The following is a 21,173-nucleotide window of genomic DNA, read 5'->3' on the forward strand; positions in this document are numbered from 1 at the left end:
ATCAGGACCTCTACAGGAAAGGAAGACCCTGAGTTACCTCTGCTGCAGAGGATAAGTTCATTAGAGTTACCAACCTCAGATTGAAGCCCAAATAAATGCTTCACAGAGTTCAAGTAACAGACACATCACAACATCAACTGTTCAGAGGAGTCTTTGTGAATCAGGCCTTCATGGTCGAATTGGTGCAAGGAAACCCCTACTAAAGCACACCAATAACAAGAGACTTGCTTGGATCAAGAAACACAAGCAGTGGACATTAGACCTGTGGAAACCTGTCCCTTGGTCTGATGAGTCCAAATTTGAGATTTTTGGTTCCAACCGCCATGTCTTTGTGAGACGCAGAATAGGTGAACTGATGATCTCCGCATGTGTGGTTCCCACTGTGAAGCATGGAGGAGGAGGTGTGATGGTGCTTTGCTGGTGGTTTATTTAGAATTCAAGGTACACTGAACCAGCATGGCTAGCACAACATTCTGCAGCGATACGCCATCCCATCTGGTTTGCGCTTAGAGGGCTATCATTTGTTTTTCAACAGGACAATGACCCAATACACCTCCAGGATGTGTAAGTGCTATTTGACCAAGAAGGAGAGGGATGGAGTGCTGCATCAGATGACCTGGCCTCCACAATCACCCGACCTCAACACAATTGAGGTGGTTTGAAATGAGTTGGAGGGCAGCGTGAAGGGAAAGCTGCCAACAAGGTCCCAGCATATGTGGGAACTCCTTCAAGACTGTTGGGAAAGCATTCTTCATGAAGCTGGTTGAGAGAATGTCAAGCATGTGCAAAGCTATCATCAAGGCAAATGGTGGCTATTTGAAGATTCTCAAATATAACATATATTTTGATTTGTTTAACACTTTTTTGGGTTACTACATGATTCTATGTGTGTTATTTTAAAGTTTTGATGTGTTCACTATTATTCTACAATGTAGAAAATAGTGAAAAATAAAGAAAATCCCTTGAATGAGTAGGTGTATCCAAACTATTGACTGGTACTATACATACATACATACACTGATAAATAAAAAAAGAAAAAAAGAAACAGAAAGCATTTGAACCCAGTCGGGCACAAAGAGAAGATTCATATGGTAGACACGCCTATACACAATCTATATAACGTTGAGGTCAGAAGTTTACATACACCTTAGCCAAATATATTTAAATTAAGTTTTTCACAATTCCTGACATTTACTCCTAGTAAAAAGTCCCTGTCTTAGGTCAGTTAGGATCACCACTTTATTTTAAGAATGTGAAATGTCAGAATAATAGTAGAGAGAATGATTTACTTAAGCTTTTATTTCTTTCATCACATTCCCAATGGGTCAGAAGTTTACATACACTCAATTAGTATTTGGTGGCATTGCCTTTAAATTGTTTAACTTAGGTCATACGTTGTGTGTAGCCTTCCAAAAGCCTCCCACAATAAGTTGGGTGAATTTTGTCCCATTCCTCCTGATAGAGCTGGTGTAACTGAGTCAGGTTTGTAGGCCTCCTTGCTCGCACACACTTTTTCAGTTCTGCCCACACATTTTCTATGGGACTGAGGTCAGGGCTTTGTGATGGCCGCCCCAATACTTCGACTTTGTTGTCCTTAAGCCATTTTGCCACAACTTTGGAAGTATGCTTGGGGTCATTGTCCATTTGGAAGACCCATTTGCGACCAAGCTTTAACTTCCTGACTGATGTCTTGAGTTGTTGCTTCAATATATCAACATCATTTTTTCCACCCTCATAATGTCATCTATTTTGTGAAGTGCACCAGTCCCTCCTGCAGCAATGCACCCCCACAACATGATGCTGCCACCTCCGTGCTTCACGGTTGGGATGGTCCCCTTTTCCTCCAAACATAAAGATGGTCATTATGGCCAAACAGTTCTATTTTGTTTCATCAGACCAGAGGATATTTCTCCAAAAGTGCGATCTTTGTCCCCATATGCAGTTGCCAACCGTAGTCTGGCTTTTTTAAAGACGGTTTTGGAGCAGAGGCTTCTTCCTTGCTGAGCGACCTTTCAGGTTATGTCGATATAGGACTTGTTTTACTGTGGATATAGATTATTTTGCCCATTTCTTCCAGCATCTTCACAAGGTGCTTTGCTGTTGTTCTGGGATCGATTTGCACTTTTCGCACAAAATTACGTTAATCTCCAGGAGACAGAACACATCTCCTTCTTGGGCGGTATTGACGGCTGCCTGATCCCATGGTATTTAAACCTGCGTACTATTGTTTGTACAGATGAACGTGGTACCTTCAGGTGTTTGGAAATTGCTCCCAAGGATGAACCCGATTTGTGGAGGTCTACACATCTTTTCTGAGGTCTTGGCTGATTTCTTTTGATTTTCTCATGATGTCAAGCAACAAGGCACTGAGTTTGAAGGTTGGCCTTGAAATATATTTATTCATTTATTTTTATTTCACCTTTATTTATCCAGGTAGGCTAGTTGAGAACAAGTTCTCATTTGCAACTGCGACCTGGCCAAGATAAAGCGTAGCAATTTGACACATACAACAACACAGAGTTACACATGGAATAAACAAAACACAGTCAATAATACAGTAGAACAAAAGAAAACAAAATGAGGTAAGTTAAGGAAATCAATATAGCAATTAAACACTGGGATGGTAGATCGGCAGAAGATGAATGTGCAGGTAGAGATACTGGGGTGCAAAGGAGAAAAATAAATAAATAAATAAATACCAGTATGGGGATGAGGTAGGTAGATAGATGGGCTGTTTACAGATAGGCTAAGTACAGGTGCAGTGATCTGTAATCTGCTCTGACAGCTGGTGCTTAAAGCTAGTGAGGGAGATGTGGGTCTCCAGCTTCAGAGATTTTTGCAATTCGTTCTAGTCATGGGCAGCAGAGAACTGGAAGGAAAGACGACCAAAGGAGGAATTGGCTTTGGGGTGACCAGTGAGATATACCTGCTGGAGCGCGTGTTACGAGTGGGTGCTGCTATGGTGACCAGTGAGCTGAGATAAGGCGGTGCTTTACCTTGTAGACTTGTAGATAACCTGTAGCCAGTGGGTTTGGCGACGAGTATGAAGCGAGGCCCAGCCAATGAGAGCGTACAGGTCGCAATGGTAGGTAGTGTATGGGGCTCTGGTGATAAAACGGATGGCACTGTGATAGACTGCATCCAGTTTGTTGAGTTGAGTGTTGGAAGCTATTTTATAGATAACATCACCGAAGTCGGGGATCGGTAGGATGGTCAGTTTTACGAGGGTATGTTTGGCAGCATGAATGAATGATGCTTTGTTGCGATATAGGAAGCCGATTCTAGATTTAATTTTGGATTGGAAATGCTTAATGTGAGTCTGGGAAGAGAGTTTTCAGCCTAACCAGACACCCAGGTATTTGTAGTTGTCCACATATTCTAAGTCAGAGCCGTCCAGAGTAGTGAATGTGGACGGGCGAGCAGGTGCGGGCAGCAATCGATTGAAAAGCATGCATTTAGTTTTACTTGCGTTTAAGAGCAGTTGGAGGCCACGGAAGGAGAGTTGTATGGCATTGAAGCTCGTCTGGAGGTTAGTTAACACAGTGTCCAAGGAGGGGCCAGGATTATACAGAATGGTGTCGTCTGCGTAGAGGTGGATCCCACCCCCCAGGTTGAAAAACAAGTTTTAATGACTCCAACCTAAGTGTATGTAAACTTCAAATGTACACACATACCATTTACCACATATAAGATTAATATTTTTACAATTTAACTGGTTGTCTAGGTCTTAATTGAAAGGGAAAAACAAAAACCTGCAGACATTCTGCCCACGGTGGAATGAGTTTGACACCCATGCTGTAGGCCTATCACATTCCATGTACACTGTGCAGATTTAGGGTGTGTTCATAAATTCAATCTGGAGTGCCAGAGTGCGCTCTGGGCGTTCGTAAATTCCGAGTGTTGTCAGGTTGTCCGTTCGTAAATTCATCAGTTATTCTGCGTGTCTGGCACACTCAGACGAGAGTCCTCTGAAACTGTAGAAGATAGCCAAAGGGAATTTACAAACTTAATGTTGCGTAAATTAGTGACCATGGAGGAGGGTAAACAAACGCAGAAAGGGGTTGTTGGACGAATGGCTGCGACAAATGAAAGCGCAAGAATCTGTCGATGGGCCATATTACCTCGAAAAGGTGTCGATACCAGATTACTCAAAAGACGATTATCAATATGAGGAAGTTCTGGCCTATGAAGAAAGGAGCATGGCAGAGGGGGATGAGGATGTGGAGGCTGCGATAAGAGCATTGCGCGATGCCTCAGAGGAAACGGGGTCCGTGTTACAGAGCAGAGGCTCAGCTAAGCAACCCATCTCCCACATTCCAGAAGTGGTGGATAATTTTATCCGCAACTTCCTTGTCAAAATGGGCATGAGCAGAGCTTTGGATTGCTTCCAAGCAGAGTGGTACGAAATGGAGCAAAGGGGGTTGTTGAATACCGTGGCGTTTGTGCCTGACGCATATACGCACAACAAATTTATAGACAATGTGCCGAAGAATATGCAAAGTGAGCGGGACAGCTTATGTCTGGCAGCTTTCAAAGCTGGTGAAACACTGGTCAAGCTTCAGAAAGAGAGGGATTTCCATCACCTGCAGAATTAGTGTCTTGCCCAAGAGAAGAACAGGCTTGTTTAATGCATCAAACAACTGAAGAAGCACTGTGGTTCATATGAGCATGCACTGAAGCAGTTGAGTGATAGGTACCAAGTGGGGCTGAAACAGAAAATGCTCATCAGTTTAGAGGGACAAAACATGTGGCCAACAGCCTGGAAGCCACCCTGCGTAATACACACTGGTCTTCCCCCAGAACAGGAGAAATACCAGAGTCTGGGGATAGAGTCCGACTACAGAATGATGGATTTGACCTCTATGACCATGACAAAGACCCAACCAAAAACACAGCTCAGTTTCCTGTCAGCAACTGTGTGAACCCCTACTTAAGGCCAAATAAAAGCTCTGCCATCACAGGGCACGAAAGCATCTGAATTCCGCCTCACCAACTCACTGAAGGTCCATACCCTGCCAATAAGCTGCCTTGCCCTGCACCCCCGCAAGTTTATTGTAGCCTCCTCCAGTGACGACCAGCTCTGGAGGTTGTGGGGTACGTCTGTCGGGGAGATGAACATGACTGGAGAGGGTCATAGTGATTGGCTCTTTGGCTGCAGCTTTCACCCAAATGGTGGAATCCTGGGCCACCACCAGTGGAGACACAACATTAAGGATCTGGGATTTCTTCCAAGGCCACTGCATCCTGACTCTGGATGGCCACTCCCATGCCACGTGGTGCTGCTCCTTCCACTCATGTGGTGACTTTGTTGCCTACTGCTCAAAGGACAACACCACAAAGGTGTGGGACCTGCAAAGCTGCTGATAAAACCCTGTCTTTGTGGGAAGCCAGGATTGGACTGTGTGCACAGACCTTTTATCGCCACCAGCATTCCTGCAACCATGCCACCTTGAATGCACTGGGCGACACTGTTGCCTCCTATGAATCATACGGTGTGGTCAAACTATGGGATATGAGGAAAGTAGCAGTCATGATAACCATGGAAACTGGGCCACATCCTAGCAACCAAGTGGCCTTCCACCCATCAGGCCGGACACTGGCTATCACAAGGAAGGATTGTTCAGTTAAGCTGGTGGAGCTGGCATCAACTCAGGTGTCCAGTTTATTGTCCATAGTGTAATCTTTGATCACAAGGGGGAGTACTAATTATCAGCAGGGTCAGATTCTCACCTGGTCATGAAATTAATAAATGCTTAAAATTCTTTCTTGCTGATTATGAATGTCAAAAAGCCTTCTTATTGCTGACATGTGTTTTTTACATGTGCTATATTGTTTGATTATCTTATTTGTGAAGAACATTTACCACTTTTCCATAATAAAATACAGTTAAAAAAATAGATTACTCATTTATTTCTGAATTGAGGCATGCATAAATAAATAAGCTTTTAACAACATATTTTATATTAATAAACCTTATTTGTCTACATGATGCACATTAGCAAAACATGTACACTGCTCAAAAAAATAAAGGGAACACTAAAATAACACATCCTAGATCTGAATGAATGAAATATTCTTATTAAATACTTTTTCTTTACATAGTTGAATGTGCTGACAACAAATTCACACAACAATTATCAATGGAAATCAAATTTATCAACCCATGGAAGTCTGGATTTGGAGTCACACTCAAAATCAAAGTGGAAAACCACACTACAGGCTGATCCAACTTTGATGTAATGTCCTTAAAACAAGTCAAAATTAGGCTCAGTAGTGTGCGTGGCCTCCACATGCCTGTATGACCTCCCTACAATGCCTGGGCATGCTCCTGATGAGGTGGCGGATGGTCTCCTGAGGGATCTCCTCCCAGACCTGGACTAAAGCATCCGCCAACTCCTGGACAGTCTGTGGTGGATGGAGCGAGACATGATGTCCCAGATGTGCTCAATTGGATTCAGGTCTGGGGAACGGGTGGGCCAGTCCATAGCATCAATGCCTTCCTCTTGCAGGAACTGCTGACACACTCAAGCCACATGAGGTCTAGCATTGTCTTGCATTAGGAGGAACCCAGGGCCAACTGCACCAGCATATGGTCTCACAAGGGGTCTGAGGATCTCATCTCAGTACCTAATGGCAGTCAGGCTACCTCTGGCGAGCAAATGGAGGGCTGTGCGGCCCCCCAAAGAAATGCCACCCCACACCATGACTGACCCACCGCCAAACCGGTCATACTGGAGGATGTTGCAGCAATGTTCCATGGCATCTCCAGACTGTCACGTCTGTCACATGTGATCAGTGTGAACCTGCTTTCATCTGTGAAGAGCACAGGGCGCCAGTGGCAAATTTGCCAATCTTGGTGTTCTCTGGCAAATGCCAGAGAACACAACCCCCACCTATGGACGTCAGGCCCTCATACCACCCTCATGGAGTCTGTTTCTGACCGTTTGAGCAGACACATGCACATTTGTGGCCTGCTGGAGGTCATTTAGCAGGGCTCTGGCAGTGCTCCACCTTGCACAAAGGCGGAGGTAGCGGTCCTGCTGCTGGGTTGTTGCCCTCCTACGGCCTCCTCCACGTCTCCTGATGTACTGGACTGTCTCCTGGTAGCGCCTCCATGCTCTGGACACTACGCTGACAGACACAGCAAACCTTCTTGCCACATCTCGCATTGATGTGCCATCCTGGATGAGCTGCACTACCTGAGCCACTTGTGTGGGTTGTAGACTCCGTCTCATGCTACCACTAGAGTGAAACCACCGCCAACATTCAAAAGTGACCAAAACATCAGCCAGGAAGCATAGGAACTGAGAAGTGGTCTGTGGTCCCCACCTGCAGAACCACTCCTTTATTGGGGGTGTCTTGCTAAATGCCTATAATTTCCACCTGTTGTCTATTCCATTTGCACAACAGCATGTTGTGGGGGTGGCAGAGTAGCCTAGTGGTTAGAGCGTTGGACTAGTAACCGGAAGGTTGCGAGTTCAAACCCCTGAGCTGACAAGGTACAAATCTGTCGTTCTGCACAGGCAGTTAACCCACTGTTCCCAGGCAGTGGGTTAAGTTAGTTATTGAAAATAAGAATGTGTTCTTAACTGACTTGCCTGGTTAAATAAAGGTAAAATAAATAAAAATGTGAAATGTATTGTCAATCAGTGTTGCTTCCTAATTGGACAGTTTGATTTCAGAGAAGTGTGATTGACTTGGAGTTACATTGTGTTGTTTAAGTGTTCCCTTTATTTTTTGAATAGTGTATATCACTAATGGACTTCAAACAACTAGCCTAGCAGTGGGCCAAAAAAGAAAACGAGTAATTTATCTAGAATGGCCGGGAGAGGCGCTATGATTTTAGAGGCCACTTTGAGTTGAGGGCGGGAGTCGAGAGCGGAAGTGGGAAGAAGCACACGACAACATCAACAAAACAAAACAAAAGGTGCACACGAGATACAATTAGATTTTTTTTTAAGGTTCACCGTGGTTAAAACTTGGTATCAACCCAGATTAACGTTGTTTACATATGATTGCGTGCATTATTTTTTAAATGGTCATGTTCTGCATCGCACATTAGCTAATTGCTAGCTAGCTAGCCAGTATTGCTAACGTTATTTAACGTTTATTTGGACTGTTAACTTGGCAACACTGCGTAAACAACAATGGAAAGTCTGTACAAGCGTAAAGTGTTCGCAACGTTGCGAAAAAATAAAGCTGAAGCCTCGAAGAAAAGGGCTCAAATCGGTTTGCCGTCGTCTATCCTTGATGACAGTGACGAGGAGTCCTGCGCGAGCACGACCAGTATCAGCGCTTCAGAGAGTGACTATCAGAATTCGGACAGTGGGAGCGAAAGTACACCTGCCAGTGGGGAACAGAGCCCTGCCAGCGATGGTAGCAGCTCCAGCGAAGGTAGGTCCCGTCCTCGTCGGAAGCGCGTCCTCGCAGACAGCTCCAGCGACTCTGACAGCGACGTAGGAACCAAGCCTAAAAGAAAAGTCGTTCCCAAAAAACGCGTAAAACAACAAAGCCACGATTCCGATTCGGAGGACGAGAGTGCTGCAGAAAAGGACAAAAAAGTTGCCGAAGCTAAACAGACCGCAGCTAAACGAAAGCAACGCCAGTCTAAACTCCTGGCATTATCCAAGAAGATGAAGTCCCACGTTCCTAAACGCAGGGGCACGTTGGAGGTATCTTACCACCATATCATGTAAACGAGCATGACATAAGTGTTGATCCTTTGGGCAGAATCATTGTTGCATATACCCACAATAATCTGTCCATATATGGACTGAGGAAACATTCTTTGTTGTTGAACATTGTTTTACAACCCATGTATTGCTGTGGTTCTCTTGTAAATATCCAGGATTCAAGTGATGAAGACAAGGGTAAAGTAGCTGAAGATGTTAGTGGCGATAATGATGAAGAAGAGGATACCCCCGAACTATTGCTGGGCAGCAGTGAAGAAGAGGCAGCGGATCACAGCGACAGTCTGAAGGACTTCATAGTTGAGGATAAGACAGGGGACAAGAATGAGGAGGTGTCAGATGAAATAGCTGTTTCTCTTCCACGCCAGTGTGAGTCAGCTGACACATTTTATCATGGGTCAATATTCGCAGGTAAAAGCACACTGTGTTGTATGATTCCTTTGCTTCTTTCCTCCTTTTGCTAGTCATCACTGGGTCTCAGCTCAATCACTTTCAAGTGGTCCTCAAAGCCCTTATGATCAACGTCCTGGATGAAACCTTTCTCAAGTCTCTTTATGGTAAGTGTTTTTAAACAATAGCGGTCTCAAAAACCATCACCAATCAACTACATGATCCAAGTGTAGGGAATCTATTTGGTTGATAACTGTGAGCAGGCGGTGATCGGACAAAGCGATATGCTCAGGAGATGAAGGCGTCGCTGTTCCACTTTGATGAGCGAACAATCCTCCCTCGCCTGGAGAACCTGAAACAGCGGAGCCGCTGGACCGACCGGTACAAGGTGAAGAACCATTTCACAGAGAACTTAGACAGAAGTTTGTGTGTAGTCATGCAACGTTGGCTGCATATTCACTGATCTCATCTGTATACAGCTATTCTTGTACTTTGGCTAAGTCGTCCATTCTTATATTATGTTCAAAAACAGTATATGCAAACTGGTATGTGTTTTTGTGTGTTCACGTGCAGGAGCGTGTGGAGTGTTACCCCAAGGTCCGGCTTTTGAAGTTAGGATTGCATCGGAGTGTTTGTGAGGCATGCAAGCTCCAGAGACCATGCAGTTTCAGTGTGCGTCTCTCAGGGCAACTGTACAACCTCAACAGCCTCGAAGAGGACCAATTCATGCCCGATGACACACAGGTACTACATCTGAGAAGAAATCAACACTGTCTTTGTTTTATCCATCTCGGTCCCTAGAAGAAAGCATACAGTACATGTGACATTGGCTTCCCATAAAATCCCACTAACAAAAAGTACATCATCAAATCAAATAATTCTGTATGGGACCTTGCACCAATTTATCCTTTTGTGAAACGTCAGGTTTGCTGTTTGTCTAAGTGTTTTAAATGACAGGTCACCTTGCATGTGACGGCAGGGTAGCCGAGTGGTTAGGCGGCAGGGTAGCCTAGTGGTTAGAGTGTTGGACTAGTAACCGAAAGGCTACAAGTCCAAGTCCCCAAGCTGACAAGGTACAAATCTGTCGTTCTGCCCCTGAACAGACAGTTCCTAGGCCGTCATTGAAAATAAGAATTTGTTCTTAACTGACTTGCCTAGTTAAATAAAGGTAAAATAAATAAAATGTGTCTTTCCTAAATGGCAGGCTTTCAGTGTGGGCTCCGTTTGTGCCAGCCGAACAGAGGTGTATCATGCTCTGAAACACTTCAAGTACCACTTGTTTCAACACTGCCGGACAGTTATGGAGGAGGAGGAGAAGAATGGAGAGGAGCCAGTGAAGGAAACAGTGAAAAGGGTTTTCACCAAACTGGAGGAGAGGGGCTGGATCTCAGAAGTATGTACCCCACTTGCCCTCCATAAAATAACAGTACCCCTCATTGAATTACCATCCACATCTGTTTTTCAGAAAACCTTCTGATTTGTTCCCCCACGCTGTCATTTTGTGGAATAGAAATCAATACACTCTGATTTTCCTCACTGACACTCCCTCACCACTTCACTCCCACATCTCTCTTTCAGCAATATGAGAAGTTCCAGGACCATCTCAATGATGCAGACTACTTCCAGGAGGAGAAGCTAGACTGAAGGATTACGACAGACAGGATAAAGGATCCATATCTACATCCTATTATAGGCATCCATTTAACAGTTTTATGGTTTATTCTGCACATTGTTAGGGAAGAAGTATGTTATATATATATATATATATATATATATATATACTGTTTATTTGACTTCAATTCAATGTTAACGTTTAAGATGAGTGAGAAGCTTTTAAAAACCATTTCCTCCTTTTGTTACCATTTAAGAAGACATCTATTACTTCTGTATTATATCAACCATTTTATATCATGCTCATAACTCTTACAGTATATAACATACGTCTGCACTAAATGTATCTGCAAAGTTTGAGAGATGATGCAGAATACTCTGGTACTGCTGTAAATCAAAGAAATGTTACTCCTGAGTTCTTTAAACTATCCTGGTTACGTTCCCTACTTAGTTGAAGCAGTGTTGTCCATCCAATAGTTAAGATAATGCCAAATGGAGTTTGCAACGACAGATGACCTCAAATGACATGAGTAATGTTCTATATTGTGGATTACACTATCTAGTGTAGAAAGATGGTACGACTCTTCTGAGTTTTGCTTCATTTCTATTAAAAAGCTTGTGTGATGCTTCAGAAAAGAAATAATAAAAACTCCATTAAACAATATCTTGTCCATCAGCATATAATTGCAGTATGAAATATGATTGTCTTTAAAGACATGCAAGAAGCCAACCAAAAGTATTAAAACAATACAAATGAAACCACATACATGACAAATGTAACATAGTTAGGAGACATCCTTTTTCAATTATACCGCATCTGCTGTCTTGACCTCTGAATGCTCGGCTATGAAAAGCCAACTGACATTGATTCCTGAGGTACTGACCGTGCCCCCTCCACAACCACTGATTATTATTTGACCCAGTTGGTCATTTATGAAGAACAATCTGGCTTTAATGGCCATGTACTCATAATCTCCACACGGCACAGCCAGAAGAGGACTGGCCACCCCTCAGAGCCTGGTTCCTCTAGGTTTCTTCCTAGGTTCCTGCCTTTCTAAGGAGTTTTTCCTAGCCACTGTGCTTCTGCATTGCTTGCTGTTTGGGGTTTTAGGCTGGCCTACACACGGGCCTACACACAATACCCCATAATGTCAAAGTGCAATTATGTACAATTTGTACAAATTAATTAAAAGTGAAAAGCTGAAATGTCTTGAGTCAATAAGTATTAAAATCCTTTGTTATGTCAAGCCTAAATAAGTTCAGGAGTAAAAATGGGCTTAACAAGTCACATAATAATTTGCATGGACTCACTATGTGTGCAATAATAATGTTTAACATTTTTGAATGACTACCTCATCTCTGTACCCCACACACACAATTATCTGTAAGGTCCCTCAGTCGAGCAGTGCATTTCAAACACAGATTCAACCACAAAGACCCTGGTTTTCCAATGCCTCGCAAAGAAGGGCACTTATTGGTAGGATGGGTACAATTTTCATAAGCAGACATTGAAAACAGTGGTGGTCAGTGCCATTTAAGATGAGGGAGAACAATTTATTTTTTCATGAGCATGGCCTTGGTTCTATTACAGCATATTGGATGACTGTCATTCATATTTAATTCACCCAGTTTAATGTAACAGCGATAGGTTTAGGCTACTACATGATACTCTAATTTTCCCTATACCCATCATGAGGTTGCTAAAACCTAGCCTAGGAATGACGGTTTACAATGTAGGTGCTCACAGGTCGAGATAATTTTTTTTGAGGTGACAATACCACCCTGCACACTCTTGCCTGCATCTAGCTGATATAGTGTGTAATTATTAGTCCAACAGTTGCAAACGAGAGTTTCTATTGGACTCATTCAGGTATGTTTTATCCTCGTTGTGTTCCATTTGCTTGCGTTTAAGATTTTTTTTCTCAACATAATCGGCGGAATGAATACACCCCTGATCACGCGCAAACGCAGTTCACTTTCATAGCAGCCCGTTGTATTCCTTCTCTCATCTATGTGCTCTCCTCCTCTCACGTTGTCCCTTCGTATGTGGACTTCAATGCACAACACATCAGCTGTATGTGACCATCAGCTGTATTTGACCAAAAACCTTTCCAAGCTAAACTGCTACACACAGCCTACATCATTGTCACCCTATATAAGTAACGTCATAGTCAGCATAGCTAATAGAACTAAGGTGTTAGTAAACCCGCTACAATCATGCAGTAACGTTAGTGTACAGTCAGTAAGCAGTTACACCGGTGGCAAAACATTTGTAAAACCAAAAGCTTACCTTGACTTGGAAGAGTTCCGGTGTTGATGAAAAGTCATAGCCAGCAAGCTGACGTAACATCCCTCTGTTTGAGCAGCGTGTTTCAGTAGGCTAAACTAGCTAAGTAAGTGAAACTAAAAGTTTAAAAAATAATTAAATCTCTCTCTATTTCTCTCTTGCTTCTCCTTCATTTTGAAACTGTTCAACTACTGTGTTTCTCTCTCTTTGAGTCAACTACTCACCACATTTCATGTACTGCAGTGCTAGCTGTAGCTTATGCTCTCAGTACTAAATACATTTTCTGATTGTTTGATTGGGTGGACAACATGACAGTACATTCTGCAAGAGCTCTGGTAGGTTGGAGGGCGTCCTCCGGAAGTTGTCATAATTACTGTGTAAGTCTATGGAAGGGGGTGAGAACCATGAGCCTCTTAGGTTTTGATTTGAAGTCAATGTACCCAGAGGAAAGCTAGCATTACTCCAGCTACACCATGGTGCTACCCTACAGAGTGCTGTTGAGGCTACTGTAGACCTTCTTTGCAAAATAGAGTGTTCAATCAATTAGTTGGTGACGTGATTATATTTAGTATAGGTTAATCTAAAAAGGATAACTTTAATGTTTTACCATTTTTATTTTATGAAATTCCCTGAGGATGGTCCTCCCCTTCCTCCTCTGAGGAGCTTCCACTGATTGAGTATCCTTTTGAGCAAATTACACTTTGGATGGGTATCAATACATCCAGTCACTACAAAGATACAAGCGTCCTTCCTATCTCAGTTGCCAGAGAGGAAGGAAACCGCTCAGGGATTTCACCATGAAGCCAATGTTGACTTTAAAACGGTTACAGAGTTTAATGGCTGTGACAGGAGAAAACTGAGAATGGATCAACAACATTGTAGTTACTCCACAATACTAACCTAATTGACAGATATAACACATTACGTAGTACCACTGCATATTTTCATACATAGTGGTTGCTGCATCATGTTATGGATATACTTGCAATAATTAAGGATGGGGGAGTTTTCCGGATAAAAATTAAACGGAATGGAGCTAAGCACGGGCAAACCCCTAGACAAAAACCTGGTTCACTCTGCTTTTCACCAGACACCTCGAGATGAATTAACCTTTCAGCAAGACAATAATCTAAAACACAAGGCCAAATCTACACTGGATTTTGTTACCAAGAAGACAGTGAATGTTCCTGAGTGGCAGAGTTACAGTTTTAATTTTTTTTTAAAACTCTGTTTATTAAGTTTTACACACACACACACACACATAGACAAGACAAAGCAATATAAATAATATACTCAACTAGAAAAATAAAATAAAATAAAAAAATAAAAATAGCTTTAAAGATACCATACTTTAGACAAGTTAAACATACCAGGCAGAAGGCTACAGAGGTTAAAGGGCAATCTATAGTACAGGGACAGAGCAAACACCTCACCATTGTTCCTGTAAACAGCCAAGGGATAAGGGTGGAGAAATGCAACCACTCACAGTGAGTCATGGCCACAGACCGACAATCCACTGGACAGGTTTTTTCTTTACAATGCTTTATAATAAAAAAATAAAATGATTATTCATGTAGGCGTGAACAAAGTGTAAAAATAACTGGGAAAAACTAGCTCACACTTCAGTCTCTGCCCGAGCAAGATGAACAAGGCATCTGCGGATCACAATCAATAAGCACATGGACCTTAATGCCCCCCCCCCAGCAAAAACACAGAGAGAGGCTCCTCCAACCCTTAAGTCACCGACTTATTTTAGTATTATTTGGAATGCCATCAGAGGATGGACTGTTTAAAGTAAGACCGGAATGGAGCCCAAGCCTCATTAAACAGTTTGGTGTTCCCACGTGAATTGAATTGGATTTTTTCTAGTTTCAGAGTTACAGTTTTGACTTAAATCTGCATAAAAATCTATGGCAAGACCTGAAAATGGTTGTAAAGCAATTTGACAGAGCTTGAAGAATTTTGAAAAGAATAATGGCAAATGTTGCACAATCCAGGTGTGGGAAGCTCTTAGAGATTTACCCAGAAAGACTATAATCCCTTCCAAAGGTGATTCTAACATGTATTAAGTCAAGGGGTTAAATACATATCGAATCAAATAAAAATCAAATCAAACTTTATTTGTCACATGCACCGAGTACAAGTGTAGAATTTACCATGAAATGCTTACTTTACAAGCCCTTAACCAACAGTGCAGTTCAAGAAGAAGAAAATATTTACCAAGTAGACTAAAATAAAAAGTAATAATAAAAAGTAACACAACAATACATAACAATAACGAAGCTACAGTGAGGCAAAAAAGTATTTAGTCAGCCACCAATTGTGCAAGTTCTCCAACTTAAAAAGATGGGAGAGGCCTGTATTTTCATCATAGGTACACTTCAACTACGACAGACAAAATGAAGAAGAAAAAAAATCCAGAAAATCACATTAATGAATTTATTTGCAAATTATGGTGGAAAATAAGTATTTGGTCACCTACAAACCAGCAAGATTTCTGGCTCTCACAGACCTGTAACGTCTTCTTTAAGAGGCTCCTCTGTCCTCCACTCGTTACCTGTATTAATGGCACCTGTTTGAACTTGTTATCAGTATAAAAGACACCTGTCCACAACCTCAAACAGTCACACTCCAAACTCCACTATGGCCAAGACCAAAGAGCTGTCAAAGGACACCAGAAACAAAATTGTAGACCTGCACCAGGCTGGGAAGACTGAATCTGAAATAGGTAAGCAGCTTGGTTTGAAGAAATCAACTGTGGGAGCAATTATTAGGAAATGGAAGACATACAAGACCACTGATAATCTCCCTCGAACTGGGGCTCCACGCAAGATCTCACCCCGTGGGGTCAAAATGATCACAAGAACGGTGAGCAAAAATCCCAGAACCACACGGGGGGGACCTAGTGAATGACCTGGAGCGAGCTGGGACCAAAGTAACAAAGCCTACCATTAGTAACACACTACGCCACCAGGGACTCAATTCCTGCAGTTCCAGACGTGTCCCCCTGCTTAAGCCAGTACATGTCCAGGCCCGTCTGAAGTTTGCTAGAGAGCAATTGGATGATCCAGAAGAAGATTGGGGGAATGTCATATGGTCAGATGAAACCAAAATATAACTTTTTGGTAAAAACTCAACTCGTCGTGTTTGGAGGACAAAGAATGCAGAGTTGCATCCAAAGAACACCATACCTACTGTGAAGCATGGGGGTGGAAACATCATGCTTTGGGGCTGTTTTTCTGCAAAGGGACCAGGACGACTGATCCGTGTAAAGGAAAGAATGAATGGGGCCATGTATCGTGAGATTTTGAGTGAAAACCTCCTTCCATCAGCAAGGGCATTGAAGATGAAACGTGTCTGGGTCTTTTAGCATGACAATGATCCCAAACACACCGCCCGGGCAACGAAGGAGTGGCTTCATAGGAAGCGTTTCAAGGTCCTGGAGTGGCCTAGCCAGAGTTGAAAGTCCGTGTTGCCCAGCAACAGCCCGAAAACATCACTGCTCTAGAGGAGATCTGCCTGACCTTGTGAAGACTTACAGAAAACGTTTGACCTCTGTCATTGCCAACAAAGGGTATATAACAAAGTATTGAGATAAACTTTTGTTATAGACCAAAGACTTATTTTCCACCATAATTTGCAAATAAATTCATTACAAATCTTACAATGTGATTTTCTGGATTGTTTTTCCTAATTTTGTCTGTCATAGTTGAAGTGTACCTATGATGAAAATTACAGGCCTCTCTCATCTTTTTAAGTTGGAGAACTTGCACAATTGGTGGCTTGGGGGTAGAAGCTGTTGAGGGGCCTTTTGGTCCTAGACTTGGCGCTCTGGTTCCACTTCCCGTGCGTTAGCAAAGAAAACAGTCTATAACTTGGGTGACTGGAGTCTCTGACAATTTTATGGGCTTTCCTCTAACACCTATTATATAGGTCCTTGATGGCAGGAAGCTTGGCCCCAGTGATGTACTGGGCCGTTCGCCCATCACCTAGCGGTGATGCAACAGGTCAGGATGCTCTCAATGGTGCAGCTGTAGAACCTTTTGAGAATCTGGGGACCCATGCCAATGACCCACATCTAATCTAGATATATAAGCCCACTTTGTAACAACTAAATGTGAAAAAATGCAAGGGGTGTGAATACTTTCTGACGGTACTGTATGTGTGTTTGTGAGTAGGTAGGGCCAGTGTGGGTAGGGCACCGGCCCATTTTAAACCAGCAAGTCTAATTTTTTTCTCTAAGAGTTCCAGTGGATAACTGGGGAGCTGCTCATTCCCCACGCTGGAAAACCTGTGGGTACAGTAACACGAGACATATCGTATTTATCACTGGGTGTCGGTAAATGGGCTTTGGCCAATACTTTTTTAATTGGAATCTTTAAAAAGGTGTCCCCTGAATATGTGTTTGGCTGACACTCACCTGCTTCGGAGCGTGTCCTGGACACCATAAGGTCCCTCTTGGGGACATAGACCTGTGACTGGAACAATGTCCTTTAGTTGTGCATATAGTCCACGACTATTCTGCAATACAGAGAAGACACTAGGCTGTAGAAAATGTACTTCAATGTAGTTGCCTCTTAGTGCTGATTAGGTTACCTTGCTAGTTAATTAGTTATGGTATAGAAAAATAACCCAAGATCTGTGTTGTGTTTAGAGGCAACCTGCACCTCTCTACTGTACAGGCTCCATTCCTTTCATATGTAGAGAAGGAGCTCAATGAATTTCTCAATTTCTCAATCTTTGGGGAGCAGATAAGGAAAGTCCCGTTACAATCAAATACACTGACAACTAAACTCAGCAAAAAAAGAAATGCCCTCTCACAGTCAACTGCATTTATTTTCAGCAAACGTAACATGTGTAAATATTTGTATGACATAAGATTCAACAACTGAGACATAAACTGAACAAATTCCACAGACATGTGACTAACAGAAATGGAATAAAATGTCCCTGAACAAAGGGGGGGTCAAAATCAAAAGTAACAGTCAGTATCTGTTATGTACTGCAGTGCATCTTCTCCTCATGGACTGCACCAGATTTGTCCATTCTTGCTGTGAGATGTTACCCAACTCTTCCACCAAGACACCTGCAAGTTCCATGACATTTATGGGGGGAATGGCCCTAGTTTTCATAACTGTGACCTTAATTGCCTACCGTCTGTAAGCTGTTAGTGTCTTAATAACGACCGTTCCATATGTGCATGTTCATGGTTCATTGAACAAGCATGGAAAACAGTGTTTAAACCTTTTACAATGAAGATCTATGAAGTTATTTGGATTTTTACGAATTATCTTTGAAATACAGGGTCCTGAAAAAGGGACGTTTATGTATGTATGAACCTATCCCATTTAAATAGATGGTAACATATAGCTAGCTGGCTGTAAGACCCCTTGTGTTCTCGAGAGATAGTATGGACCAAACAAAGCTCGCTTGTGTTAGTCGCTAACGTTAGTTGTGGAACATTTAATTAACATGTATTTAACTAGCCTAGTCATTTAACAACACATTCTTATTTACAATGACGGCCAACGCTAGGCCAATTGTGCGACGCCATGGGACTCCCAATCACGGACGGATGTTATTGACAGTTAACTTACCTCGCTAGATAGCTAACTGCAACATTGTCGTTGACCTCTCAAAATGGGGTCAATATGTTACGTTTTTTGTATAGTAATATGCTATATGGCACTGGGTTCGAATAATTGTAAATAACAACGCTAGCAAACTACTTGAAATACGCACCATGATTACCACTAATTATCACAGTTGCAAAATTGGCCATATTGTAAAAAGGCTGCTTGTCTATTTATTCAATAGCGCTGGCTGGCTAACGTTACAGTACTTCCGGTCATGGTGCCAAGGCTCTGAGTCGCAAGCTTCAACCAAAATGTCTACTATCTGTGCTACTACTAGCTTCCTGCTAGATAGCTACTTGGTTTGTCTCTTAACTGTAGCTATTGACTACAGCTAAAACCAAAGTACGTTGTCTAGGTAATCTAATCACAAGCAGTCGAAAGTGAAGTCAATATTAATATTACAATCAAAAGATTGTCATTGCTGAACTGTGACGCAGGTAGCTATATATTTTAAAATATTCCCTTAACGGACAGAAGGGGGTATAGCTCAGTGGTAGAGCATTTGACTGCAGATCAAGAGGTCCCCGGTTCAAATCCGGGTGCCCCCTCTTTTTTGTTTTATGGCACGTGTGAATTTGAGCCCTAGTTAAAGACATTTCTGGTCGTCCATCAATGTTTCAATACAATTGTATTTTTTTCACAACAGTACGTCGAAGAAAATAGGTCATTTAATTGCACAATCATAGTGGCTTCAGAAGAGTCCAAAAAGAAACCAATCTATATGGCAATATCACTCAGGTCAGTGAAAACAGATGCTTCCGCATAATGGTCTCGTCAATAAAACAGTCCCAGTAAAGTGAGCAGGCCCAGTAAAGTGAGCTGTGACAAGGTCTGTTTGGCTCAAACCACATTTAATATTTGATCATCTATATGAGTGTTGGTACATCCACTAAGCAGTCCTGGTCACACAGTACTTCTTCATTGCATAGAATCTCCATCAACAAGCAAGCAGAAGTCCAAGGCACTTTCTGTATTGAAATAGCTAGTGTCTCTTCCCTTTCTTTTCAGTGTTGATCAGGGTTCATCCTTCTCCAGGCTGGGATCATCTCTTTGAGGCTCTTGCTGACAGCTGCAAAGGGCACTCTGGTCGGATGGCTGGGGAACCCGCTTCATGTCTGGATGCAGTGTGGGCTTGTTGGTCTGACGCTCAGAGTACATCTGTTATGGAAAGAGACAACTTTCCTAGCTGGGTTTCTTTTTCTCACACACAGTACAGTATCAGAGTTGACACTGCAGTAAACGTATCAAGGATAATGACAGTACCTTAATTTATCTGAAATGATTTAGCATTGGCATGCATAGCAAATAAAGACAATTACCTGTAGCACACTGTAATAGTAACAGTAGAATCTGTTAGGTTGTACGAGCTGTCGTACAATCGTCTGGCCTGCTTTGCTATCGCTTGTGCTTCATCATCATTCCCCTGTAGGGAAAATAAAGAAATCTATATCTTAATCAAATATCCACAAAAACCTGGCTAGATCATATTCATTACAACATGCATTTGCATTTCAAGTATCCCAAAATGTACATGGTAGCAAATACATATTGACACAAACACCATTGCCCACTCAAATACCATTGCCCACTCAATCTTTTGGATGAGGTCAGAGACTCCTCTTCACAGGGATGTAGTGGGTGCCTGGCTTCTTCAGGTGGGTGTAGAAGTGATTTGGTGAATTCTTCTTCAGCACCAGGCTGTTCCCCAGCATCAGCTAAGGGAACCTGTAAGGAGCCACTGTGCCCTTAACGTTCACCTGATACTTATACTGTAAATGGGAAAGGGCCGTATATTACGCCAAGGTGTGAAAGTTTAGAATTCCCCTTTATTTTATATTATTGTGGCTACCAATTTTTTATTTTGGGAACCTGCTGGCTTTGGGTAGAATGTTCAGAATGTTCCCCCACCTTGAATAAGTCAAAGAATCCAACAAGATTTGTTTTGCCCAGATCCCTCCCCCTTTTCTTGGACAGAGTGACCAGGTGTAGGCACTCTTCACGACTGTCCCGGCCACAGAATAAGGCCTGTTCTGTTTTGTTGGACCAAGAGGCCAAGGAGTAATGTGCATATGAGAAATGAGGTGTAAGTAAGCAGAATTAACCTGTGTTGCCCTGGACTGACAGCAGGTCACTGGAAATGTCACTGGGTCTCCAGGGTGGAGTGAGTGTTGTCATAGGTGGGGAGGATGGTGTCTGTGGAACCGCACCAGGAGATGATTGGAACAGCCCCAGGAATGTCATCTGCTTCCTTGTTTCCATTGGCCTGTCTCCCACATTGATGTAAAATTCCACATCAGGAAGCCTCACCTCATATTGAAAATATATTATTATGTGAATTTCTGGTGAGGAGGAGACCAGCACACACAAACTCACCTATAAATAATAGTGAACACATACAATGACACAAAAAAGACAAAGCAACGTTTTACCTTCAGTGAGAGGAACATTTCATCAGAGAACTAAGGCGCTGCAAATTAAGGTGACATTTGAAAAAAAATTGACTATATCTTGAAGTCAATGCATTTTTACATTTACATTACATTTACATTTAAGCGACCT

At 42.5% G+C, this 21,173-nt stretch overlaps 2 protein-coding genes and 1 non-coding gene across 3 annotated transcripts; 2 read left to right on the plus strand and 1 right to left on the minus strand.

Moving 5' to 3' along the window:
• Positions 1-7,864: 7,864 nt before the first annotated feature.
• On the plus strand, positions 7,865-11,353 carry LOC118390440 (coiled-coil domain-containing protein 82-like). The gene is made up of 7 exons (XM_035781008.2): positions 7,865-8,672; positions 8,849-9,059; positions 9,155-9,247; positions 9,344-9,468; positions 9,654-9,824; positions 10,285-10,473; positions 10,659-11,353. The coding sequence occupies exons 1-7, from the start codon at positions 8,148-8,150 to the stop codon at positions 10,722-10,724; spliced, it is 1,380 nt and encodes a 459-aa protein (XP_035636901.1). The 5' UTR covers positions 7,865-8,147; the 3' UTR covers positions 10,725-11,353.
• A 7,737-nt stretch (positions 11,354-19,090) lies between these two features.
• On the plus strand, positions 19,091-19,162 carry trnac-gca (transfer RNA cysteine (anticodon GCA)). Its single transcript has one exon. It is a non-coding gene; the product is annotated as a tRNA-Cys (tRNA).
• A 102-nt stretch (positions 19,163-19,264) lies between these two features.
• On the minus strand, positions 19,265-21,061 carry poglut3 (protein O-glucosyltransferase 3). The gene is given in 6 exon segments (XM_052457535.1): positions 19,265-19,772; positions 19,934-20,010; positions 20,013-20,037; positions 20,194-20,227; positions 20,229-20,383; positions 21,044-21,061. Coding segments are annotated over 6 exon segments (453 nt in total). The 3' UTR covers positions 19,265-19,628.
• Positions 21,062-21,173: the final 112 nt, after the last annotated feature.

The sequence above is a fragment of the Oncorhynchus keta genome, chromosome 11 (assembly GCF_023373465.1).
Source record: "Oncorhynchus keta strain PuntledgeMale-10-30-2019 chromosome 11, Oket_V2, whole genome shotgun sequence".
Lineage (NCBI taxonomy): Eukaryota > Metazoa > Chordata > Actinopteri > Salmoniformes > Salmonidae > Oncorhynchus > Oncorhynchus keta.